The sequence below is a fragment of the Glandiceps talaboti genome, chromosome 11 (genome assembly GCF_964340395.1).
Source record: "Glandiceps talaboti chromosome 11, keGlaTala1.1, whole genome shotgun sequence".
Taxonomy (NCBI): domain Eukaryota; kingdom Metazoa; phylum Hemichordata; class Enteropneusta; family Spengelidae; genus Glandiceps; species Glandiceps talaboti.
The window spans coordinates 5847078-5867078 of record NC_135559.1 but is presented as its reverse complement, the minus strand read 5'-3'; the positions used below and the strand labels follow the sequence as shown (position 1 = coordinate 5867078).

At 34.6% G+C, this 20001-nt stretch overlaps 1 protein-coding gene across 1 annotated transcript in view; it reads right to left on the bottom strand.

Annotated features, from left to right (window-relative positions):
* LOC144442348 (ubiquitin carboxyl-terminal hydrolase 9X-like) overlaps positions 1 to 19872 on the bottom strand; it is a 45401-nt gene extending 25529 nt beyond the window's left edge. The window contains exons 1-24 of the mRNA XM_078131664.1: positions 19733 to 19872; positions 17752 to 18217; positions 11716 to 11905; positions 10938 to 11050; positions 10211 to 10323; positions 9460 to 9514; positions 8920 to 8970; positions 8544 to 8659; positions 8248 to 8314; positions 7739 to 7837; positions 7344 to 7429; positions 6535 to 6673; positions 6104 to 6166; positions 5816 to 5905; positions 5191 to 5295; positions 4468 to 4674; positions 3928 to 4044; positions 3440 to 3590; positions 3024 to 3163; positions 2386 to 2457; positions 1952 to 2055; positions 1293 to 1503; positions 638 to 849; positions 223 to 351 (exon numbers count right to left, since the gene is read on the bottom strand). Of these exons, the coding sequence (XP_077987790.1) occupies positions 223 to 351; positions 638 to 849; positions 1293 to 1503; positions 1952 to 2055; positions 2386 to 2457; positions 3024 to 3163; positions 3440 to 3590; positions 3928 to 4044; positions 4468 to 4674; positions 5191 to 5295; positions 5816 to 5905; positions 6104 to 6166; positions 6535 to 6673; positions 7344 to 7429; positions 7739 to 7837; positions 8248 to 8314; positions 8544 to 8659; positions 8920 to 8970; positions 9460 to 9514; positions 10211 to 10323; positions 10938 to 11050; positions 11716 to 11905; positions 17752 to 18099 (2978 nt within the window). The 5' untranslated portion in view covers positions 18100 to 18217; positions 19733 to 19872. The remainder of the gene's footprint in view (positions 1 to 222; positions 352 to 637; positions 850 to 1292; positions 1504 to 1951; positions 2056 to 2385; positions 2458 to 3023; positions 3164 to 3439; positions 3591 to 3927; positions 4045 to 4467; positions 4675 to 5190; positions 5296 to 5815; positions 5906 to 6103; positions 6167 to 6534; positions 6674 to 7343; positions 7430 to 7738; positions 7838 to 8247; positions 8315 to 8543; positions 8660 to 8919; positions 8971 to 9459; positions 9515 to 10210; positions 10324 to 10937; positions 11051 to 11715; positions 11906 to 17751; positions 18218 to 19732) is intronic.
* Positions 19873 to 20001: the final 129 nt, after the last annotated feature.

Genomic DNA, 20001 nt, shown 5'->3' with positions numbered 1-20001 from the left:
GTATTTTACACTGGCCATATGGCTGATGATGATATCTAAAGGGTCAAGATAGAACAAGAAGGTGGACTTATTCTCTCACGCACCTATAGATGCATGTGAAGTATGACGAGTGGAAGTTATGGCATCGACCAAAAAATTGACTGTTTGTTATTTTTATGAGGCACCTACGCAGTAATATTCTATTTCAGGTATCGAGAATCCAAGACAGGATAAATCTCTCACCTTTGTAAAATATGTCTCCTTACAGCTGCTAATGATTCATTGGTATGAGACCACACATTCAGATCATCCATTTGTCTGCTTTGATTTTGAAACCTGACTAATAAACTCACATGTTTACCACGGAATGCCCTGAAAATAGAAAAGTAATGTCACATTAAGTTCTACATTCACAAAGCAAGAACCAGAATGTAGGTACACATGTTGACTGTTCGTGAAAATTGTTGATTGATATACATCATTTGCGTTGAATAGTGTAAGAATTCTAAATACCACGAGACCACATATTGATGAATCACAACTTAGGACATGGAGTAGATATGTTACAATGTTGAATGATTATTAGTAGTCAGTATTTCCACTACTTAGAGCATATACAAGAAACAAAGTAAGATGAAATCATCTATGACAGACTCACCTTGCCATTGGTAATATCGTTCTCTCCTCATTATAATCACCATCACATTCACTAATATATTCCCTGAGTACTGTCAATACTCTAGTCATTCTCATTGTTTCTTGACGAACTCTATTCTGTGAATCTTTGTCTTTCTCTAATACAGTAATGGTGTCATATGCTGCTTTCAGTCTATCCATACATGATTGGATAAAATCTTCATGAATTTCCACCTGTACAACAAACAAGACATGCATTACTCCGCAGTGATGAGAGAGGGTGGGGCGAGGGGTTAGGATATTTTCTTTAGGAAGCACAGAAAACATATCCAACCAACCTACAAATTTCAACATGGTCATCCTGTTAAACTATTGTTTTACGACCGACACACTTTGTTCCATTTAAGACTACATGGTTAAACAGAGATGTAAATTTTCAAAGGATGTCTGCATGTCAAATGTATAGCTTAAATCAGTACAATGAAGCATTCGATAACACTTGATTTTTAGCAGTGACACTGTGAAAAGACACTCAACAGATGATTGAAAGATGTCTTCTTAATCTGATTTTTCAATGTCTGTTTCACACAACTTTGAGACATTAATCCACCTTAACTTGTGAGTGTCAGAAATATACAGACAAAACTCAGCTTAGAATGAGAAATGGTTAATCTTACCTGACTGGCTTGGAGCCGTGGACCTAAATTAGTATACGTTTCTTTCAGTAATTCTATAGCTTTAGCTGCTATGTCTTCAGATGCATACAATATAACTCTCCATAAATAATCTAACCCTATAAGTTCAAGGTCATCCATCATATAAGACCTTCTCTTTGGTAGAAGCTTGCCTTCCTTAGAATTGACTGCTTTGAAAAACCTATCAAAACACCTAGGGAGAAAGAGAAAGACATAGAAGTCTTCAGTTAGTTGGATTGTATCTTTAATAGTAGTGGGTTGTGAATCTATGTACTTGCAGTGTCCTGGGCATTTGCCATATGAGACAAGCATAATCAACTTCATGGCCCTCTAGAGCTCAATAAAAGTCAATAAAACCCAATAACAGCACAAATCAAATTGACTATTTAGACAGTTGGGACTGGATTCAAGGCTGGATGATTCTAAAGATCTACACGCTGTTACATACCAACCACAGATGATCACAGGTGCAACAAACAGCCTTCTTCCTTTCAACGAAAACTATTTTTTGGTTTGTTTGTTTTTTCATTTTACCAACTTTCAAATTTCCGCACACTATATGATTTATTTTTCTTGACAACTTTTTTTTTTTTTTATATATATATATTTTTTTTTTATTATTATTTTTCTTGACAACTTACTTGATGCCATTTTCTGTGAGTAGTGAGGGATCTAATTGAAGGAGATTGTTTTCAAAGAAATCTCTATTGATATCTGGATCCAGATCAGGTTCATCACCCATCAGCTGTAACAAACAAACAAACAAACAAACAAACAATCACATGTTATTCAACATCATCTAACAAGTTTCAATCTAACATTTTAATCAAGACATCTCTATATATTGCCATTATGGTTTTTAAACATACCGATAAACTCTATACAATGCCTGCTGAACCCATCCTGACTGTATACAAGTTTACAACACCTTTAAATTTGTGAGTGCACGTTATCGCTGTATTTTCAGGTACATGTACATCCCCAATAAAAACATAAACCTGCACTATTTGAGAGGTCATAGCTATGTCAATGTCAGTGTCAGTGTCACTAGAAACTTTGATGGTAATCTCCTTACCTTAGAAAACCATTTGAAACAAGCTTCCCTATCATTGACGTACACTGAATTCTCAGCTAGACAATGCCATATCTGAAATGTAAAAACATTACCTTGGATTATATAACATGTATTTTAGCTTCAACACATTAATTGTGACTATGCAATATATGTACACTGTCTTTCAAATTCTATGTTTACAGCGAAGACACATTATTGAGCTACAAAAACCTGGTTACAATTTGTTTTTCATTATATTTGACTGTATTGCTACTTTACTAATCATTCACCTACTACAGGTGTGTGTGTGTGTGTGTGTGTGTGTGTGTGTGTGTGTGTGTGTGTGTGTGTGTGTGTGTGTGTATTGTTTGTTTGTGTTGACGTGGATATATATTGTGTGCATTCGTGTGCACTATGATGTACATGTGTGTGCATGTGTGTACATCCACTCCTTACACAGTAACTCTTGCAATAACTTTAACAAATTAACTGCAGACATACATACATACAATCATACCACACACTTGACTTACAAAACTGCCACTTGAACTTTTTTCTGAAAGATCATTTTTTTAAAAATCTCTAATGACTTGTTTCTTTGCATGTGCAAATTCAAAGACAAGCACTTTATCATAATACTGATATTTATTACACTTTACCTGTTTAGCTTGTGGAGCACACAACCATAGTTGACCATCTTTCAGTAAAAACCTGAGAAAACTAAGTCTCTCTTGAACTTGTTGAACATGACTATATCTAATACCAGGCAATACATCTATAGGATCATAATCCTTGTGTTCTGTAAATAAACAAATCAAACAATCTTATATTTGAGAATGAATGTTCATGGACTCTGGGTTCATACTTAGTACTGAATTTCTACTCACAGAGTCAAAATATTTCTTGGACACTAGTCCTAAATTTCCGCCGATCTCTCAACAGCATCGTCAGTGGTGTTTAAATACGCTTTCATATCCCTATAGCTTGTGCAATTGACCAATGAGATGAAAGTATTGCAAAACCCGAGATTGAATTTTCTGCCTTTAGTGACAGACTATTAACGTCAGGTCCTTACCTTTGGCAATGTGTCTAGCTTTAGCCATATAATTCGATAAATTCTCTGCTACAAGTGTAACCAATGAGTGATTTTGTTGTAACATGTTGATGACATCATGCCTGTAATGTGCATGTGGACTACGTTGAGTATGGCTGTAATTTTGCGGTGCCTAGCAGGAAAAAAAGAAGTGTAAACATCGCATTAATGCTACATAAATTCTAAGATTCATTTCAGCTCTGGTTATCTTCACAGGCAGTTACAATATCAAATTTCTGATAATGCTCATAACCAGAAATAGATTTTAACTCCCTCATCAAATGAGAACAACAACCATTTAATTTCTTGGTCGACACCATAACTTCAATCGTTTGTGCTACACATGCTTTACTATAGGTGTGCATGTTATCATACTGTTTCACAAAGTCTTACTGAAACCTTAATTTTGCTTCTGACAGCATGGTTAACGTAATAACATGAACACACTGAATTATATGGAGAGTACATACCTCAGGAAATAGTTGGCAGATTTCTCTAATCTGTTTCAAAGCAGGTATAACCCATTTGTCATTGCGTAATTCTTCTACAAAACGATCTATCCAATGAGTTTTTTGGGCATCACGATCCTGCAATAAATAATTCAGTTTGTAATATAAATAAAGTTTTTATAACATGTGCACCAAAGGTTCAGTTCTTTCTAGATCTCTTCAAAACAACCACAAACCTTGAAACAAAAATCTGCTGATACCCATGAGACAATGTATGTCCATGGCAAGAACCTAAGCTAAACATTGAGGTCCTACCCCCCCCCCCCCCAACAACCCCTGAAACTATTGTGATATCTTTACAATAGTATTAATGACTGCTGTAAAATTATATTTTTAATCTATCAGACAAGCACTCTGAAATCACATCAGTGCTCAATGCATGAAGTCTGTACTGTACACCACAACGGGGCGCCCTCACACATTGGTCAACACCTTTAGGCCAGTGAGGTTTGAGCAGCACAACGTATCTTACGGTCTACAATGGAGTCAAGTCTAACTTACCTGTGAACAACTATAATCTAATATCTTGATATGAGCATTTAATGCTTGATCCATTATATCAGTAGGTACATCATCACTGTGAGCTAAATTCCACAGTAAACCTAACACTTTATGGGCCATTACACCATCTTTATCATCCTCTGCTAATCTTCTAATAAGCTCTAACAACTTCTCTCGTTGTTTCTTAGACGCATGCTGCCAGCTTTCCTGTTTTGCAGGAGAGAAAAAGTGGATGAAGTTGGTATAGACGAAATCAATTTATTCATTTATCAAATGTTGATGTCAAGAAGACCATACATATGACTAAAACCTGAAATCTGTAAACATGGACCGTGTCGGTTCAATGCTCACAAAGGAGGAAACTAGAGCACACAGGGAAAATGTGCTTTGTTCGATGGAGTCAAACTAAACAACACTCTTCTCACTTAGGGTAGCAAATTTAATCAAACCCAGACTAGATCTCAAACACTAACCACAGTGGTAAGGGATAAGTGGTTAATTCTCTCTCTACATTCTGGGATATTTGTTCAAACACAAAAAACTACAAGTTGAGAAAAACTGGACTAAATACTCTGACAACCCCTGAAGTGGTGGTAATCACTGGGATAATTACACCACATAGACATCACTGATAGATTTCATGTTCTCATATTATGTGGGTAGGAAGTAATTCCAGTTTGAATCTCAATGCAACAAGATGTTCATGTTATTGATGACACTCACCTGAAAGCATTCAAACAGATGATCCAGCTGATCTGGTGAGAAATCCCATGCTAGCTTAGCCAGTAAATCATGTACATTCTTCACAATGGCTTCATGTTTGCCAGCCTAAACATAGACAAATATTTATAGTTTGATTAGTAATTGTAACTTTCCAAGAAATCTCATATCAACCATGTCCACAGACATAGGATAACCAATGCATGCACCAATCCGAGTTGATGTTGAACTACTAGAGTACACAATAATCACTGTAATTCAATGGAGAGCACCTTTTTTCAAACATTTCCTACACCAATATCACAAAAAATTTATACAAATGTAACTAACCAACGACTAAACTAATCTATGGTTACTACGAGGAGATATGGCAAAAAAAGAGAAATTGTGTTTCTAGACACTACATCACACAAATGAACTTGATAACAAATATAACGACGTTGCTAAGATTTTAGAACATCAAAAACCTGGTAAGGCAAACAGTTTCCAGTAATTCATCCTGTAATTTTACAGAATCCTCATTTTTATTTGGCAAATTTACTCACTAAACTTTTTAAAAGAACACCACATATGATGACAGCCTGGCCTATAAAAGTAACAGGTTTGTAAATATCTGAATATTAAATACCTGTGCAGCCCAAATATTATCCAGATCTTCCATCGTTAGAGCTTTCTCTTTGATAACAAAACGTAGTATCTTTTCAAGCTTCTCTACATACTGTGAAATAAACAAACAAATGCAGATTCAGTAAATAGACACAAACACAGACTACAAAGAAATGGACTGAAGAGTTATGATTTTGACTCATAAAGTGAAAATACATTCAAATCATTTTCAAATGATACATTTGATAGGTGACACCACTGACACCATGGTAATGGAACGAAAATGATACTGTTGTATATTTTAACTCACCTGGGGTTGATGAAGGCTGTCTCTTAGAACTATTGACAGTACATTATTTTGTTGAATCCATTCCTGTTTGATAGATAATAAATGCATTCAGATTTCTGAATCTAAGAGTAAACTGTAAGACCTACTACAATCATACCAGAACTGATATACTGAGTATGCAACAACCGTCACTATGATCAAATTAGAGAGACTCTGTGTGTGTGCGTGTGTGCGTACTGCCTTGTGTATGTATATGCATGCACAAAGGATAGTGTACATGTGTATTTATGAATGTATCCTTAAAATAACTGAGAAATTTATTTGCCATGTTTAAAATACATTGTACACCTTGATCCTTGTTTCTGGATACAATCTGAATTGAACTTGAATTTCCAATGTTCATAATCACATATTACTAAAGGTGAAAGTTTGATGTCTGTTTTAATACTTACTGCCATTCTTTCAGCTGTAAGCCAATCCTCTTCCTCTACACCACTGTGTCTATGTGTATAGTAGGATACACTGGTGATCACTTTGTTCACTTCATTTAACGCATTCATTTTACCATTGAAAGATGAGATCTGTAAGAGTCTGTCAAATACAAGAGAAAATATCATACATTGGTTTCAAGATGGAGAAAAATAATTATACAAAGGTTTATAACATGAAAGGAATACCTGGTCTCATCTTTTCACATTTGATGCATAAATCTTGTATGATGGTACTTGACATCATGGTTTACATTTGAAGTAAACAAACTATGAATTGAAATAGATAGAAAAGAAAATCCACAAAACCATACAATTTCAAAGCTGGAAAAGTGACGTGCTTCTATACTCTATAGTATTTGACATTTGTGCCAGGTTTGGTTGAAATTGAGCTGTGAGTGTCAGAGATTTGGTTGTCCACAGATGGATGCATGGATACAATGTACATGCATGCATGCATGCATGCATGTATGTATGTATGTACAGACATCAGTCATTCCTGTGGCCACCTCTGGATTGTGCCTCTTGGGGGCTAAAAATAGTCAACCTGTTGTTAATGTCACACCGGCATTTAGAATTTCTAAACATGACAAAGAACTGAGAGCACGCTGGTAAGCTTATCAGTTCAGGCTATCTAGCTTCAATTAGTAATATACTTGAAATAATAACATACTTAACTTTCAGTTTTGAATACTAGCTTTCAGCTTGGTTTACAATGAATCTATTGTTGTCAAAAACACAACTTTAGGTTCATACACTAAAGTGTAACTTACCTTAGAATCATTTTCAGTCTGAACATTTCTAGATTTTTCACTTTTTCTTCTTGCTCTGGCACCCTTGATGCTAGATATTTCAATGCCTGCAAAGTACAAACACATTTAGTAACAATTGTCTATGGGTATATTGCTCCAAGAACTGACTGCATTAATACATGTATGGGCATATAAAGGGAAATGACACAACTGGTGTTGGAAAAAGAACCAACTTCAAACAACAACAACAACAACAACAACAACAACAACAACAACAGCAGCAGCAGCAGCAGCAGCAGCAACAACAACAACAACAATAATAGCACCAGCAATCAAGTCTGTAAAATTAATGCCATTGTGCTTATTCTGCTGATGCTAATCTAATTTTTATTTCCAAAGTAAGCCATGATTCTCACCTTGATAATGGCTGACAATGCATCATTCTTGGCTTCATTCTTGGCTTCTTTCTTCAATTCTTCATCAGTGAGATTATCAAGAAAACCTGGAACTTTATCCTGTAAATCAACAATACAAGCAATTACACCATACTTCAGCCAAGTTATTGTCTTTGAACAGAAAATATGGATTATATACCCTGGTCATTCTATGTCACGACAACTAGTGTATACGTCACTGATATTGTGGTGCTCCAAATACGAGTCAAAAGTATACAAATTCTTTTGATTGATTGATTGATTGATTGATTGATCTAATTTTGACTTTACACAATAGTGTTATTATAGTGTTGACGTCTCTCAAACTCAAGACCACTTTGATTCTTTGAACCATGAACAAAATAATGTCAGTCTTTTTACTTTTTCCCTCCCCTTAAATCCAAGCATAGTCCTTCCGGGCTGATACAAGTGATTACCTTTCATATGAGATGACAAACAAAAAGGGGAGCAAGATTTAAATGTCTACTTACAATTATTGGCATGAAGTACTTCTGTACCGTGTGAGCTGTTAACAACTCATAACAAAGTCCCCATGGCCTGTGAAAAAAGAAAGCAAATTACACTTTTTAGTTTCAAGTCATAAGTAACATTACATGACACTTTTGCCTCACCATAATACAGTGTGCATTATTCAGTGTTATATTTCTTCAGTTTTTCCAGGTATTTGGTTTGTTGTTACTTCTGGTCAGTTTTTGTTTGTGACTTAGAGAATACTCCTTGCCAAATCACATCAAAATTAAATCAACTTTGGTAAAATGCTACTTACCTGATAAGTGCTGCAATGATGGGTACATTCAATGCTGGACCAGTCAAGAACCTCTCTTGCAAGATTTGAAATCCACCAATTACACCAAATCTATTGATGAGATCCACCAACCAACCCTAAATACAAAACAAACACAGAAAGAGTAAGAAATCAAGTACAACTGTCTGCCCTCTTATCTCTAATTTGTAGTTAACCCTATTGTTTCAAGTGCAGTAATGGCCATTCCAACAGAGGTAAGGGTAATAACAATAAGAACTTTCAATCATATTTTCAATTAATTTATCATCAATGTTATTCAATGTTTTACAGGAGATACAAGTAGCTGAAGTGTAAATACTATAAATATCACACCATACGTGGAGATGATCATACTTACTTTTGGAGTTCTGGCATCAGGAGGTCTAGCAAACAGCTCATCATCATTCATCTAGTATAAGCATAAAGGAAATACGGAGTTAATAAAAGAATCTAAATCAAAATACTACAATGAAGACGTGTCTTTTACAGAAGACACCCCCTCCCCACCCCATACTATCTTTCTGAAATGTTACAACAAATATGCCTGCCATAGTTAATTTGACAATGTCATAAAACAAAGTGACATGCATATGTCCCCTATAGTATGTCACATTTTACTGAAGGTTGAAAGAAATCAGTCATTGATTGTAAGTCACAGATGTGGCTGCACATGGACACAAAGATGGATGCATGGAAAAAACTTTTGTAATACATTCCCCTGCTTCTTGGGCACCACCCGAAGGTGTGTGTGTCATGGGGGGGGGGGGGGGGGGGGAATTGAGAAATTAAAATAAGTTCTTGACTATCTTACACTTCTGCATTACATAAACTACATGAATCTTTTTGAAGTAAACAAGGAATACGTACATGGGATTAACAATGCAAACATTTGTCTCACCTGAGAACCAACAGGTACTGTTTCTGATGGTCTTGTCCCATTGTAAATATGAAATCTGCAAAAAAATATCAAATAGTAACAATTAGGAATTACATACTTGGAAATCTATAGTTTTGAAATAATTAATGGTATAGTATTGTGTTTTGTTACTGTTTTCAAGAAATCATAGGGTGGAACCCACTACTCTATACAGGCCTGGGGAAAACCCTGATTATTAGGTGAAATCATAGGGTGGAACCCACTACTCTATACAGCCCAGGGGAAAACCCTGATTATTAGGTGAAATCATAGGGTGGAACCCACTACTGTATACAGGCCTGGTGAAAACCCTGATTATTAGGTGAAATCATTGGGTGGAACCCAATGCTCTATAAAGGCCTGGGGAGAACCCTGATTATTAGGTGAAATCATAGGGTGGAACCCAATGCTCTATAAAGGCCTGGGGAGAACCCTGATTATTAGGTGAAATCATAGGGTGGAACCCAATGCTCTATACAGGCCAGGGGAAAACCCTGATTATTAGGTGAAACCATTATAGTGGAATCCACTGCTCTATAAAGGCCTGGACAGAACCCTGATTATTTGGTGAAACCATAGGCTCCACTACTCTATAATTTATAAAAGTCTAGGGAAAACCCTACTATACTACACTGGCTCTGCGAATGACAAAACTTTCCAAAAGTAATAAAATTGATAATTCTGTACTTCTATACCTTTGGACTGAAACTGACAGTAGGTAAAACATACTCACTTTGATAGAGGATTCAAAGCCATGGCTAGTAGATCAAGGAGTGGCATCCAATCTTGTGATAGTTTGGATACACATAGTTCTATTAACCTTTCTGTATTCCTCATAATACAGCGCTGTTGATAAATATATATATATATCAGTTATTAATGTTTGAATTCACTATCAACAACAAGTTACTCACAAGTTAATCGTACTGATACATCACGCAGTAAACCTATTAACAAGAGGACTCAGACCTTATATACTTGACATAGTGCTAAGAACAGGAATCATCCAGTAAAACAAACAAGTAAGAATACAATAGACCCACCCTGATAAACTACACTTTTCATGTACAACGAACAGATCTATATATATTAACTTGTTTTTTCCTTAGACAATATTTTTCTGGACTAACTCCCCACTGACAAAATTCAGTCAAAATCCATGAATATTATATCTAAATCAGTTACTGAGGACTTAACGTGACCCTCATAGTCTTTTGACCCCAGTAAATGCATCAGCACTATTATGTGATACTACCCAAATTTGCATAAAATGAAGGGGTCTGGAATACAATTATACTTTGTCAAAACTTATGAGTGGCACCCTTGTTACCTTGTTCAATTGAGAACATTGATAATTTATATAAAGTAATGGTATCTTAAAATTTCAATTTTTTTTTAAGTCAACTCAAACTGTAGCACTTGTAACAATATTGTAATATATAGTTTTAATCAACACTTACATGAATTTCAAATTTCCAACCACTAACAGCTTCATCAGTGAGAATTTTTGTAAATGATGTAGTAAGCCCATCTCGGAAAAATCGCTGACATGCTTCACTTCTGACATCCAAGCCTATAGAAGTACAAGAACAGAATATATTATCAGTTCCTAATGTTCTGAGGTATAGTATCAGTGAAACAATTTTACCTTGAAAACAGTTATTAGTTTATCATCCTCTGGGTGTTGATAGTGAGTGATAGTGAACACACTAAATGCAATATAACACTGTCTCTTCCCTAGCTTGTAATTAAAGGCTCATTTGCATTAAACATTTTGGTTTAAAATCTAGGTGAGGTTGTTTAGCAATGCTAGACAAACTTGGTACAGAACAAAAGAACAATCCCATGTAATCCTTATTAAGATTACGCTAATGAAATGACCTAGGGTTGAAACATACCCCTTTAAGTACAATCCCTGGCCACACCCAGACACTTTGACAGGTTGCGTCCCTTGAGAGATTATCATGTACTTTCTTCAGTACAGGAAGCTATCAATATCCTTCAATTATATTGTAATAGGTAGCAGTCATGCAAATATATTGATAACTGGGCTTTTTTTTCTGTGTGTGTGTGTGTGTGTGTGGGGGGGGGGGGGGGGGCTAATAATTTTGAGTGTTACATAGCCATTTCCACTAATTGACATCTGGCATTGACGTTTGTCAAAATATTTTGTATGTTCTTATATTATCTTAAATTTGGTACTTATGTCATGTCAAGCTCACCTAACTGAATTCTTACCTTTTTTACATAGCTCAATTGATGCATCCAACAAAATCTCCAGTTCTCCCTTCGGTAGTACAGGTACAACCCATCTGGGTCTGTTTATCATATCTTCCAGTTTGGTCAACTCAGCATGGGGGAAATCTGGCTCCTGGTCCTCTGGCAACTCAGGGTTCACAACTTCCTCAGTTTCAACAACAGCTTCATCCTATAATTTCAAAAGCCAAACACAAAATGGATCATAATTAGAGAATTACTCTGTAAAAGGTTCAGGATTAAATCCCAGGTTTTAAGCATTTATGTTATCTTATCAGTGAAGCAATAACAAGACAGAATCATTATTTGTTCAAAACCATAGTTTTCTATTGCTCTGCCAGACAACCATCACAACCGGATGTTAACATTCGCCTTTAGTTTCAGAACAATAAACTCTAGGAAATCAAAAGTTCTGATGAGAACGAGAACTGTATTTATTTTTTACTTTGATTTGAATATCAAAGTGTTTGATCACTGTGTAAGGCAACACTACATTTGTTACCATGACAACTTCCCCATATCAAAATCAATGACAAACAATTATTGGCAAAGGTGACCCTGTAATAAAGGGCATCAAATATTGCCATGGCCTGAGCTTAGACATCAGACGTCAAAGTCCAATTTGATAGTATAATAATCTTGATAGGTTAACAACTTCTGTCAGTTTCAATGACAGAATAATCCAATAATGTCAAAACAAATGAAAAATAAATCTCATTTACATGTACATGTAAGACTTTGAGAGACCTTGCCCATATGGTCATCAAATTACAGAAACTCTGAAACTAAAATCCAATTTGAGATTTCATTAAAACAAAATCACTCTCACAAACCCTAGGCCAATATTCTATATAACTGTTTTCCATGTACAGTTTCATCAAGACAATATTTGACAAAACCCCTTTCAGAGAATGTTAAGAATGTTTGTTTATTGTGCCACAGCTATTTATATGGCTATACAAGGAAATAAATTATGTCTGACACAGACACAGCTGTGGAACAAACAAACTGACAGACATATTGGAAGGCATTATTTGCAACAACCCTAGCTTATCGTTATAAATGGAGCATAACACAAGTCAAAACTTGTATTCTTATCAAAAAGTCAGTCGATCTGCAACAACATACAACTGTAGTTAGGCAGGCCATTTACAAATTTTTATTTGGAATCACCATCTACCTTCATTATCAAATTCAACTAGTCTACATGGTTTAAATTACAGCTGGTGTGTATGAATTGTACATTTGTAGTTGGAGTGACCCTACTATAGTTTGTTTCACAACCTTGTCTAATATGTCTGACCTCTATCATTTAATGTGTCTCTCATCCTCATTGTTTGCCTGTTTGTACGGTTCTCACAGTAGAATGGATTCTTTCTAGACTAAGATATTCATCATTAATTATATAGAACAAATCTTGTAGTCTGGTTGGACTAGTGATTACAATCAACATTACCATTACAGATAGCCTACAGTCAGGATGTAATATTCACATGGCCCATATGGAACACCCCACCCCCACCCCAATCCACCAGCACCATAAATGGTCAATAATTAAATCCCCATCAACCTAAGATTTATTTTATCTGCAATTTTACTTATATTTGTTTGTCTTTGTGTGTATATTTTTCCTTCAACCACATTTTGTTTTACTATAATTTCCTGCAACCTCTGCAATATAGAATCTAATGATTCCAAGCAATATACACATAAAAAACAAATAATGTACACATTGCAATCATGAATCAACAATACTTTATCATTTTTCCCACTACAATTTAATTAATTCTGTTGTTCTTTGAAATCAATATGCAGTCCACATGGACCACTGTAAATTGAAATAGGTGGTCAAAAACTAAAATTCAGTGGTCATTGGACTCAAAACGTTAACCACTACTAAATTCAAATGCTGTACAGTGTTTTTACATGTAAAGTCATATAATTTGCTAGATATATGGCACTGTGATGATTGGTAGCAGGGATATCAGTACTGAGTGAAAATAAATTACTATGGTTTATTCATTATTCATATAACTCAACTAAATGTACATTTTTCATCATTACAAAATTGATAATATGACATCTGGTAAACTCTTACATCATCCATATAATAACATTGCAATATTGCTTGACACAAAATAATATGGTTCACTAACTCTATCAGCAGGTATAAAAATAATGTCTGCAAAATTTTAAAAAATTCAAAAATAAATTGTTTATGGAATGAGGAAATACTACTTTTAAATTGATTTTGTTTTTAAATCCCTTCAAAGTTACAAACACTGATATGTTTTTTATACAAAATTTAATGTTAGTAGAAACATTCTGAAATCACAAAACATTTCTAATTCCCTACACTCTGGTCTAGCTATCTAAGGGTTAATTTACTGATACCCGATAGGTGGCATATATACAAATGTACAGTGTTCTTCTTGGAAATTTCCCACTGTACATGTATATCAGCTATATGTAATTTATACAACATATTCATATCCTGTTACATATGTTTTTTTTATAATAATTTGAATGAGTTCCAACCCCCCAGAAAATTATAATATGGATATGCTGAAATGGCTTGTGGGAAACCATTAATGAAATATACTTCGACGAGATTCATGTCTGGTTTATCAAAATCCAACGAGTAGACATCTTTCACTATTACTGTACAAATGTAGCTTGTAAGTTGTATTTGTTGTTTGTACTCAGGTCCTCAATGCACAATTTCATAGGCAGACTGTGGAAGGAGCAATTACTACCATATTTGTTTGACTGCCATCCAATTATTCTGGCATGATTGAAGTTTTTGACTGCCTTCCCTTCCTTCAAGGAAACTACCAAATCCCTGAATTAGGTCAGAGTCACTGTACCATGATGTAGGTACATCAAGCTAGGGAAAGAGCTGTGTAGAGTTACACCCATTTTATGCACTACTTTTCACTACTAGTTAATCAATGAATTCCATACTTTGCACTAAGAATGCATACTGAAACGTGCACGTAATTGCAGTCAAATCTACACAGATTACAAAAGTGTCTGGTTAGAATATCATATAAGCAAGATAATAATTGATTTTCTAATTCTAAGATACATTGTGTGAGACGACATCTCTTATTTGGTCACATTTTAGTTTGCTTTGTCCTTGTTATTTTTAAATAGCATTTTCACCATTAAATTCATATTTGATGACCTCTTCAATTGTGAGTGATTTTACAGAACAAAGACTAAATGCCCCATCAATGATAGATACGTTTTTTACTTGTAAATCCAGGGTACGGTCAGTCAGATAACAACCACACCCCCAGGATAATGTGTGTTAAATTCTCTGCATGTACAGAAAACATTGTAGTTTTGTCTGTGAAGCATCAAGTCATGTATCTTGAACCAGCAACAGTTCTATTAATCAATTAATTTATTTATTTATTTATTACCACTGTCTGTATTTCAAGAAACCCAAGAGAGGTTCTGCAAAAATTTCTGTAGAAAAGACCCCATATTGTACATTGTAAGTAGGTTATCTAAAACAAAACTGACACCTGAAGTCCAAGATGCAGAACAGCATGAAAATACTGTAATTTTACTGCCTAATAATAGGTGTTTGCATAATGGGGATCGGTTGAGTATGAACACTTTTGTAATTAGGAATTTGTATTCATTTAGATTGGCAAAATGTGATAGACTTTTGCTAACATAAAATTTATCATGAGGTATTAATTTTTCTTTTATTTTTATATTTTCATGTGACCAACATACAATGTATATATTTCACTTGCCTACCTACATGCATCTCTTTTATGCTCTCCCAGAATCAATGACAACATAACATGTATACTGAAGCATGTAATAAATGAAATGTTCCTATTAAATTTTACCTATGCAATTTACTTTGCAAACTCAATTAGATTAGACTATATTAACGTTTGGTAGACATAAAATATCATGAATAATACATTAGTAGTGAACCTTTGTTGCAAAAAATCAACTGGCTCATGTGACATAGGTATGACCTGGAGCTAAATGTATGTTAAGAATGTGAAATCTGAACAAGAACAGCTCACTGAGTATTTCATCATTTGTTAAATAGTAAATTCAGACTACATGTACATCGGATACTGCAGGTACATTGCATCCATTCTAAATAAATAAATAACATTGTTTTTTTTACACCTTTTTTAAGACTACACTTCTTATCAAATGTATAAATTTTAATTTATTTCTACCTCTGGCATTTGTATTCATATAAACTATATTTTTTATACAACTCCAATGCATGAATTCTTATTGTCTTGTACATACATTTGTTCACTGATTTCAACAATAGAAAAATTAAATGAACAACTATGCAAGAACACTACATTTACATTCAAAGTACATATTTTCTGGATATACATTTAACATCTGTTTTATGAAAACCCCTTCCTGATAAAAAATCTCAACGGGCATAATTCACATCAACACTTTGAAAAGCTTTCAGAATGAAGGATGTATATCTGTAAGCACATTTGGTCTTCTTTTAATTACTTATTCTGTAAGACTGCAATAATTATTTGAATACCATGTACATGTACGTATATGGCTTTGATATCAAATTACTGTCACATGAATGTACAAGTGAATCAATACAATTCAAATCTACATTTACTCTGGAAAATGATGTTGAGCCCATGACAAAGATATTGCTAAAGGTATATCATTTTACACTGAAAAAAAATGAATATTTTTTGCTTTATCTTCAAACTCAGACATTTGAAGGTTACATTACAAATTTGATCTATTATATGAAGTTTTATTTGCTTCATGTTGTGACACCTTTCATTTCATACCTGGCGTTTTGTCATGGATTTTTTTGACTATGTGCACCTAGTACTGTTATGACCTGCAAATTCTTTGCCTGGCTTTGTGCTGAAATGTCATTAATTACATACAGGATACAAAATAGCATCTGTCTGGTTTTGTATATGTCACTACACTTTTGTGCCCTTTCTGTCTTCAAGGTCAAAATGGTTGCAATGATGAAGAAGAGCAAATATAGTTTAAAGAATTTGTCAGACAACAATGCCTATTACACTTTACACGATTAAAATTAACACTACAAAAAAATATTATCTGATGAAAACTGCTCTTTTTCATTGGGATAAAAAGCACCTGGACGAGGAGTGCAACATTCACACTTATTTCCTGGATTAGCTAATACTATCAGGTGGTCTGAACCAAGACAAAAGTACTTTGAGGTCTGACTGATTTGTCTGTATTTGATCAACATAAGTGAAGATTCGTGTCTGCTTTGCACAATATATGAATTTATCAAATTTCATTTAGATAGTCCTTTTCATTGACACAGTATTACTGTTATAACAGAGTCATTCACGGCATAGTACTGTAGTGCAGTTATTCAACTTTTTATATATTTTATGTATTCATGCCTACGAAGTCTAAAAATAGTTATGATCATACATATATACATGTGTAGATGGAATATTTCATTGATACTTTTTAAAATATAATTCATCACTTCAACAAATTTACTTCAAATACTTCCTCCACGTGATAGCACATTAGAAGACATCTAATATTTGAAGTCAACCTTTCATGACTACAAACTCGCTGTACTAACATTATCTGGACCCAATTGTATGTTTCAATTTAGTATTGTTGAGGGCGCTCATCATATACACTTGATCTCCTCTTATCCTGACAAAATGAATACATTCCAACTCCGAAAACTCTCCATCTGATTTCAAAGGTGACGCTCATTGTCAACATATTATAACATTTCCATTGTTATATATGTACATTACAAATAGTCTGCAACTGCCTCAATATAACTTACTTCACCTATAGGTACACCATCATTTTGAACAAGTCTGTAATCAAGCTATGATCAAGTTACTTTTTTACCAATCAACATATGACCAAAAATATAATACACTGGGATATTGCAAAAATCAATTGTTGGATGGTCTTGCAATATTTATGTATGTATTATCATACAAGAACTACTAATACTGTACTTACAGTCACAGGTTCCTGTGGTGTTTGCTGTGATTGTGTTGGTTGCTGCTGTGGCTGAGGCGATGGAGACTCCTGAGGCTGTTGCTGTCCTTGCCCTTGTGGTGCAGGTTGTCCCTGCTGAGTCCCCTGTCCCTGTTGTGGCTGCTGCTGTGGCTGCTGCTGTTGTTGTTGTTGTTGCTGTTGTTGTTGTTGCTGTCCCTGTTGTTGCTGTCCCTGTTGTTGTTGTTGTCCCTGTTGTGGTTGCTGCTGCTGTGGTGGATTTTGTGGGTTAGGAGCCTGACCCCCAGTCTGGGTACCATCTTGATTCCCCTCACTGCTTCCCTGTCCTTGGGGGCTCCCCCTCATTGATATTGTCATGTTTATAGGACAAATCTTGACTACTTAACTGAGAATTCTTTGAAACGTCTGGGTCTAATTCTCAGCGGATACTTTTTCAAATGGCACAGAGATGACTTCAGGATACATTGCACTGTTCCTGTGAATATACAGTAGGAAATGAATCATCACTAAAAATACATGCATCTATGATTTGAAAGTAAAAATATATATACACTATTAATGTACACAAATCTTACTTAAAAATTACTCAAATATTAGTTTTACTGATACTTTATATAATGCAAATATTAGGTCCAAGTATAATTAAAGCTTTTATAAATTAAATTTTAGCATATCATAACTTATCAATATTTAGTAATTTACACCATTAAGTGTCTACTGTTTGTGAAATAAAATTTCTTCTGGGTATTGACTAAGTTCCTTTATGAGTTTTATTAGGTAGATTTTTATGACAAGACACCCCATAGCACTGACCCCTCATATGTCCTTATCTTTCTGCACAATGTATTATACAATCAATAATATTAACAGCATTGTTTTAAAAGGAAAGGGTAGCCATGACAAACATTTCTTATCGGGGTCTAATATACTTTTATCACATTTGAACACCTCTCTAGTTTCAGTTTCTGATTGTCACAAGAGTTTTGAGGAAGAAATGGTGTGGGCCTTCAAAGGAATGTTTGTGACACATGACATAAGCAACAATAATTGCAAAGTATAACTGTAAGACTATTCATTCTGCACAATAGCCCAGGTGTTAATTTGAGAAGTTTTTCACAATCAGGTGAGATTTTTTCATAATTATAGCTAATTAATATACAGTATGCATAATCAAAGACATTGACTATCATAATCACTTCACTGAGTTGCAACATAAAGACACGATCAGCTGTTCACTGTATTTTCCCTTTCAAGTTTCAATACATTTCATGAGATTATGACCAGGGACCATTAGTATTACACTTCATTGAATAAGAAATATTTTGCAATACGACATTCAATATCGCTTTAAAATAACCTTTATGATTCTATCATTAACATACAATTTTATTTAAACTTTCTGCTATAAATGTGAAATTTATATTTCCTCTGTTGCTAAAAGCCACAATAACGTATGACTGGACTGTCAAGTCATAATAAATGGGCAGACTAACGAAAATTAACACCAAAGCCGGTATCAGTTACTACGTTGTACGCGGGTTGTGAACTCGATTCAGACGACGCTACAACAGAAGAAAATTACAGCCACTAATAATATAAAGTTTGCTCTGATACAACATGACGCGAAATTGGATTTGTCAAAATCACTCACTCCAGACGTGACATTCATTTTCAGTACCGTGATCATTACATTTACGACACGGAGCAGACACATTGAGACGATCAATTCAAACGATTATATTGCATGACTGAAATATAAAATAAATCACACTGTACCTCAATTCGTATGAGGAGAACTTAACCTGTCAATATCTTCGATAAAATATCACTCTGATATTTAGATACATAGAAAAACAGAACAAGTTCCGTCTTTATGGGGAGCTGAAAACATCCAAGATGGCGGCTGCTAGGAACTCTATGCCTATGTACGCAACAGCTAGTTCAAATGCCGAACTTCTTCAAATTTTGATAAATAAAATGAGACACATACCTCTCGCTTTAAGGATAATTTCTGTATGGTTCGATATCCAACAAAAATTATTCCAAGAAATAAAGCAAAAGTTGTATTGATATACGTATTTACAAGGTGTCTTCTGCGGACAGATATCCCTATATTATTATGTAAATAGACCTGCCCGTGTGTCTGAGGTTTGAAACCCCGAAAAATGACGTAATGTGCAACTACTTCCGCTTCAATACATAGCAAAAAGTCGAGTCATCTATCAAACTTGTCATCATTTTCGGAGAATAATATTATTT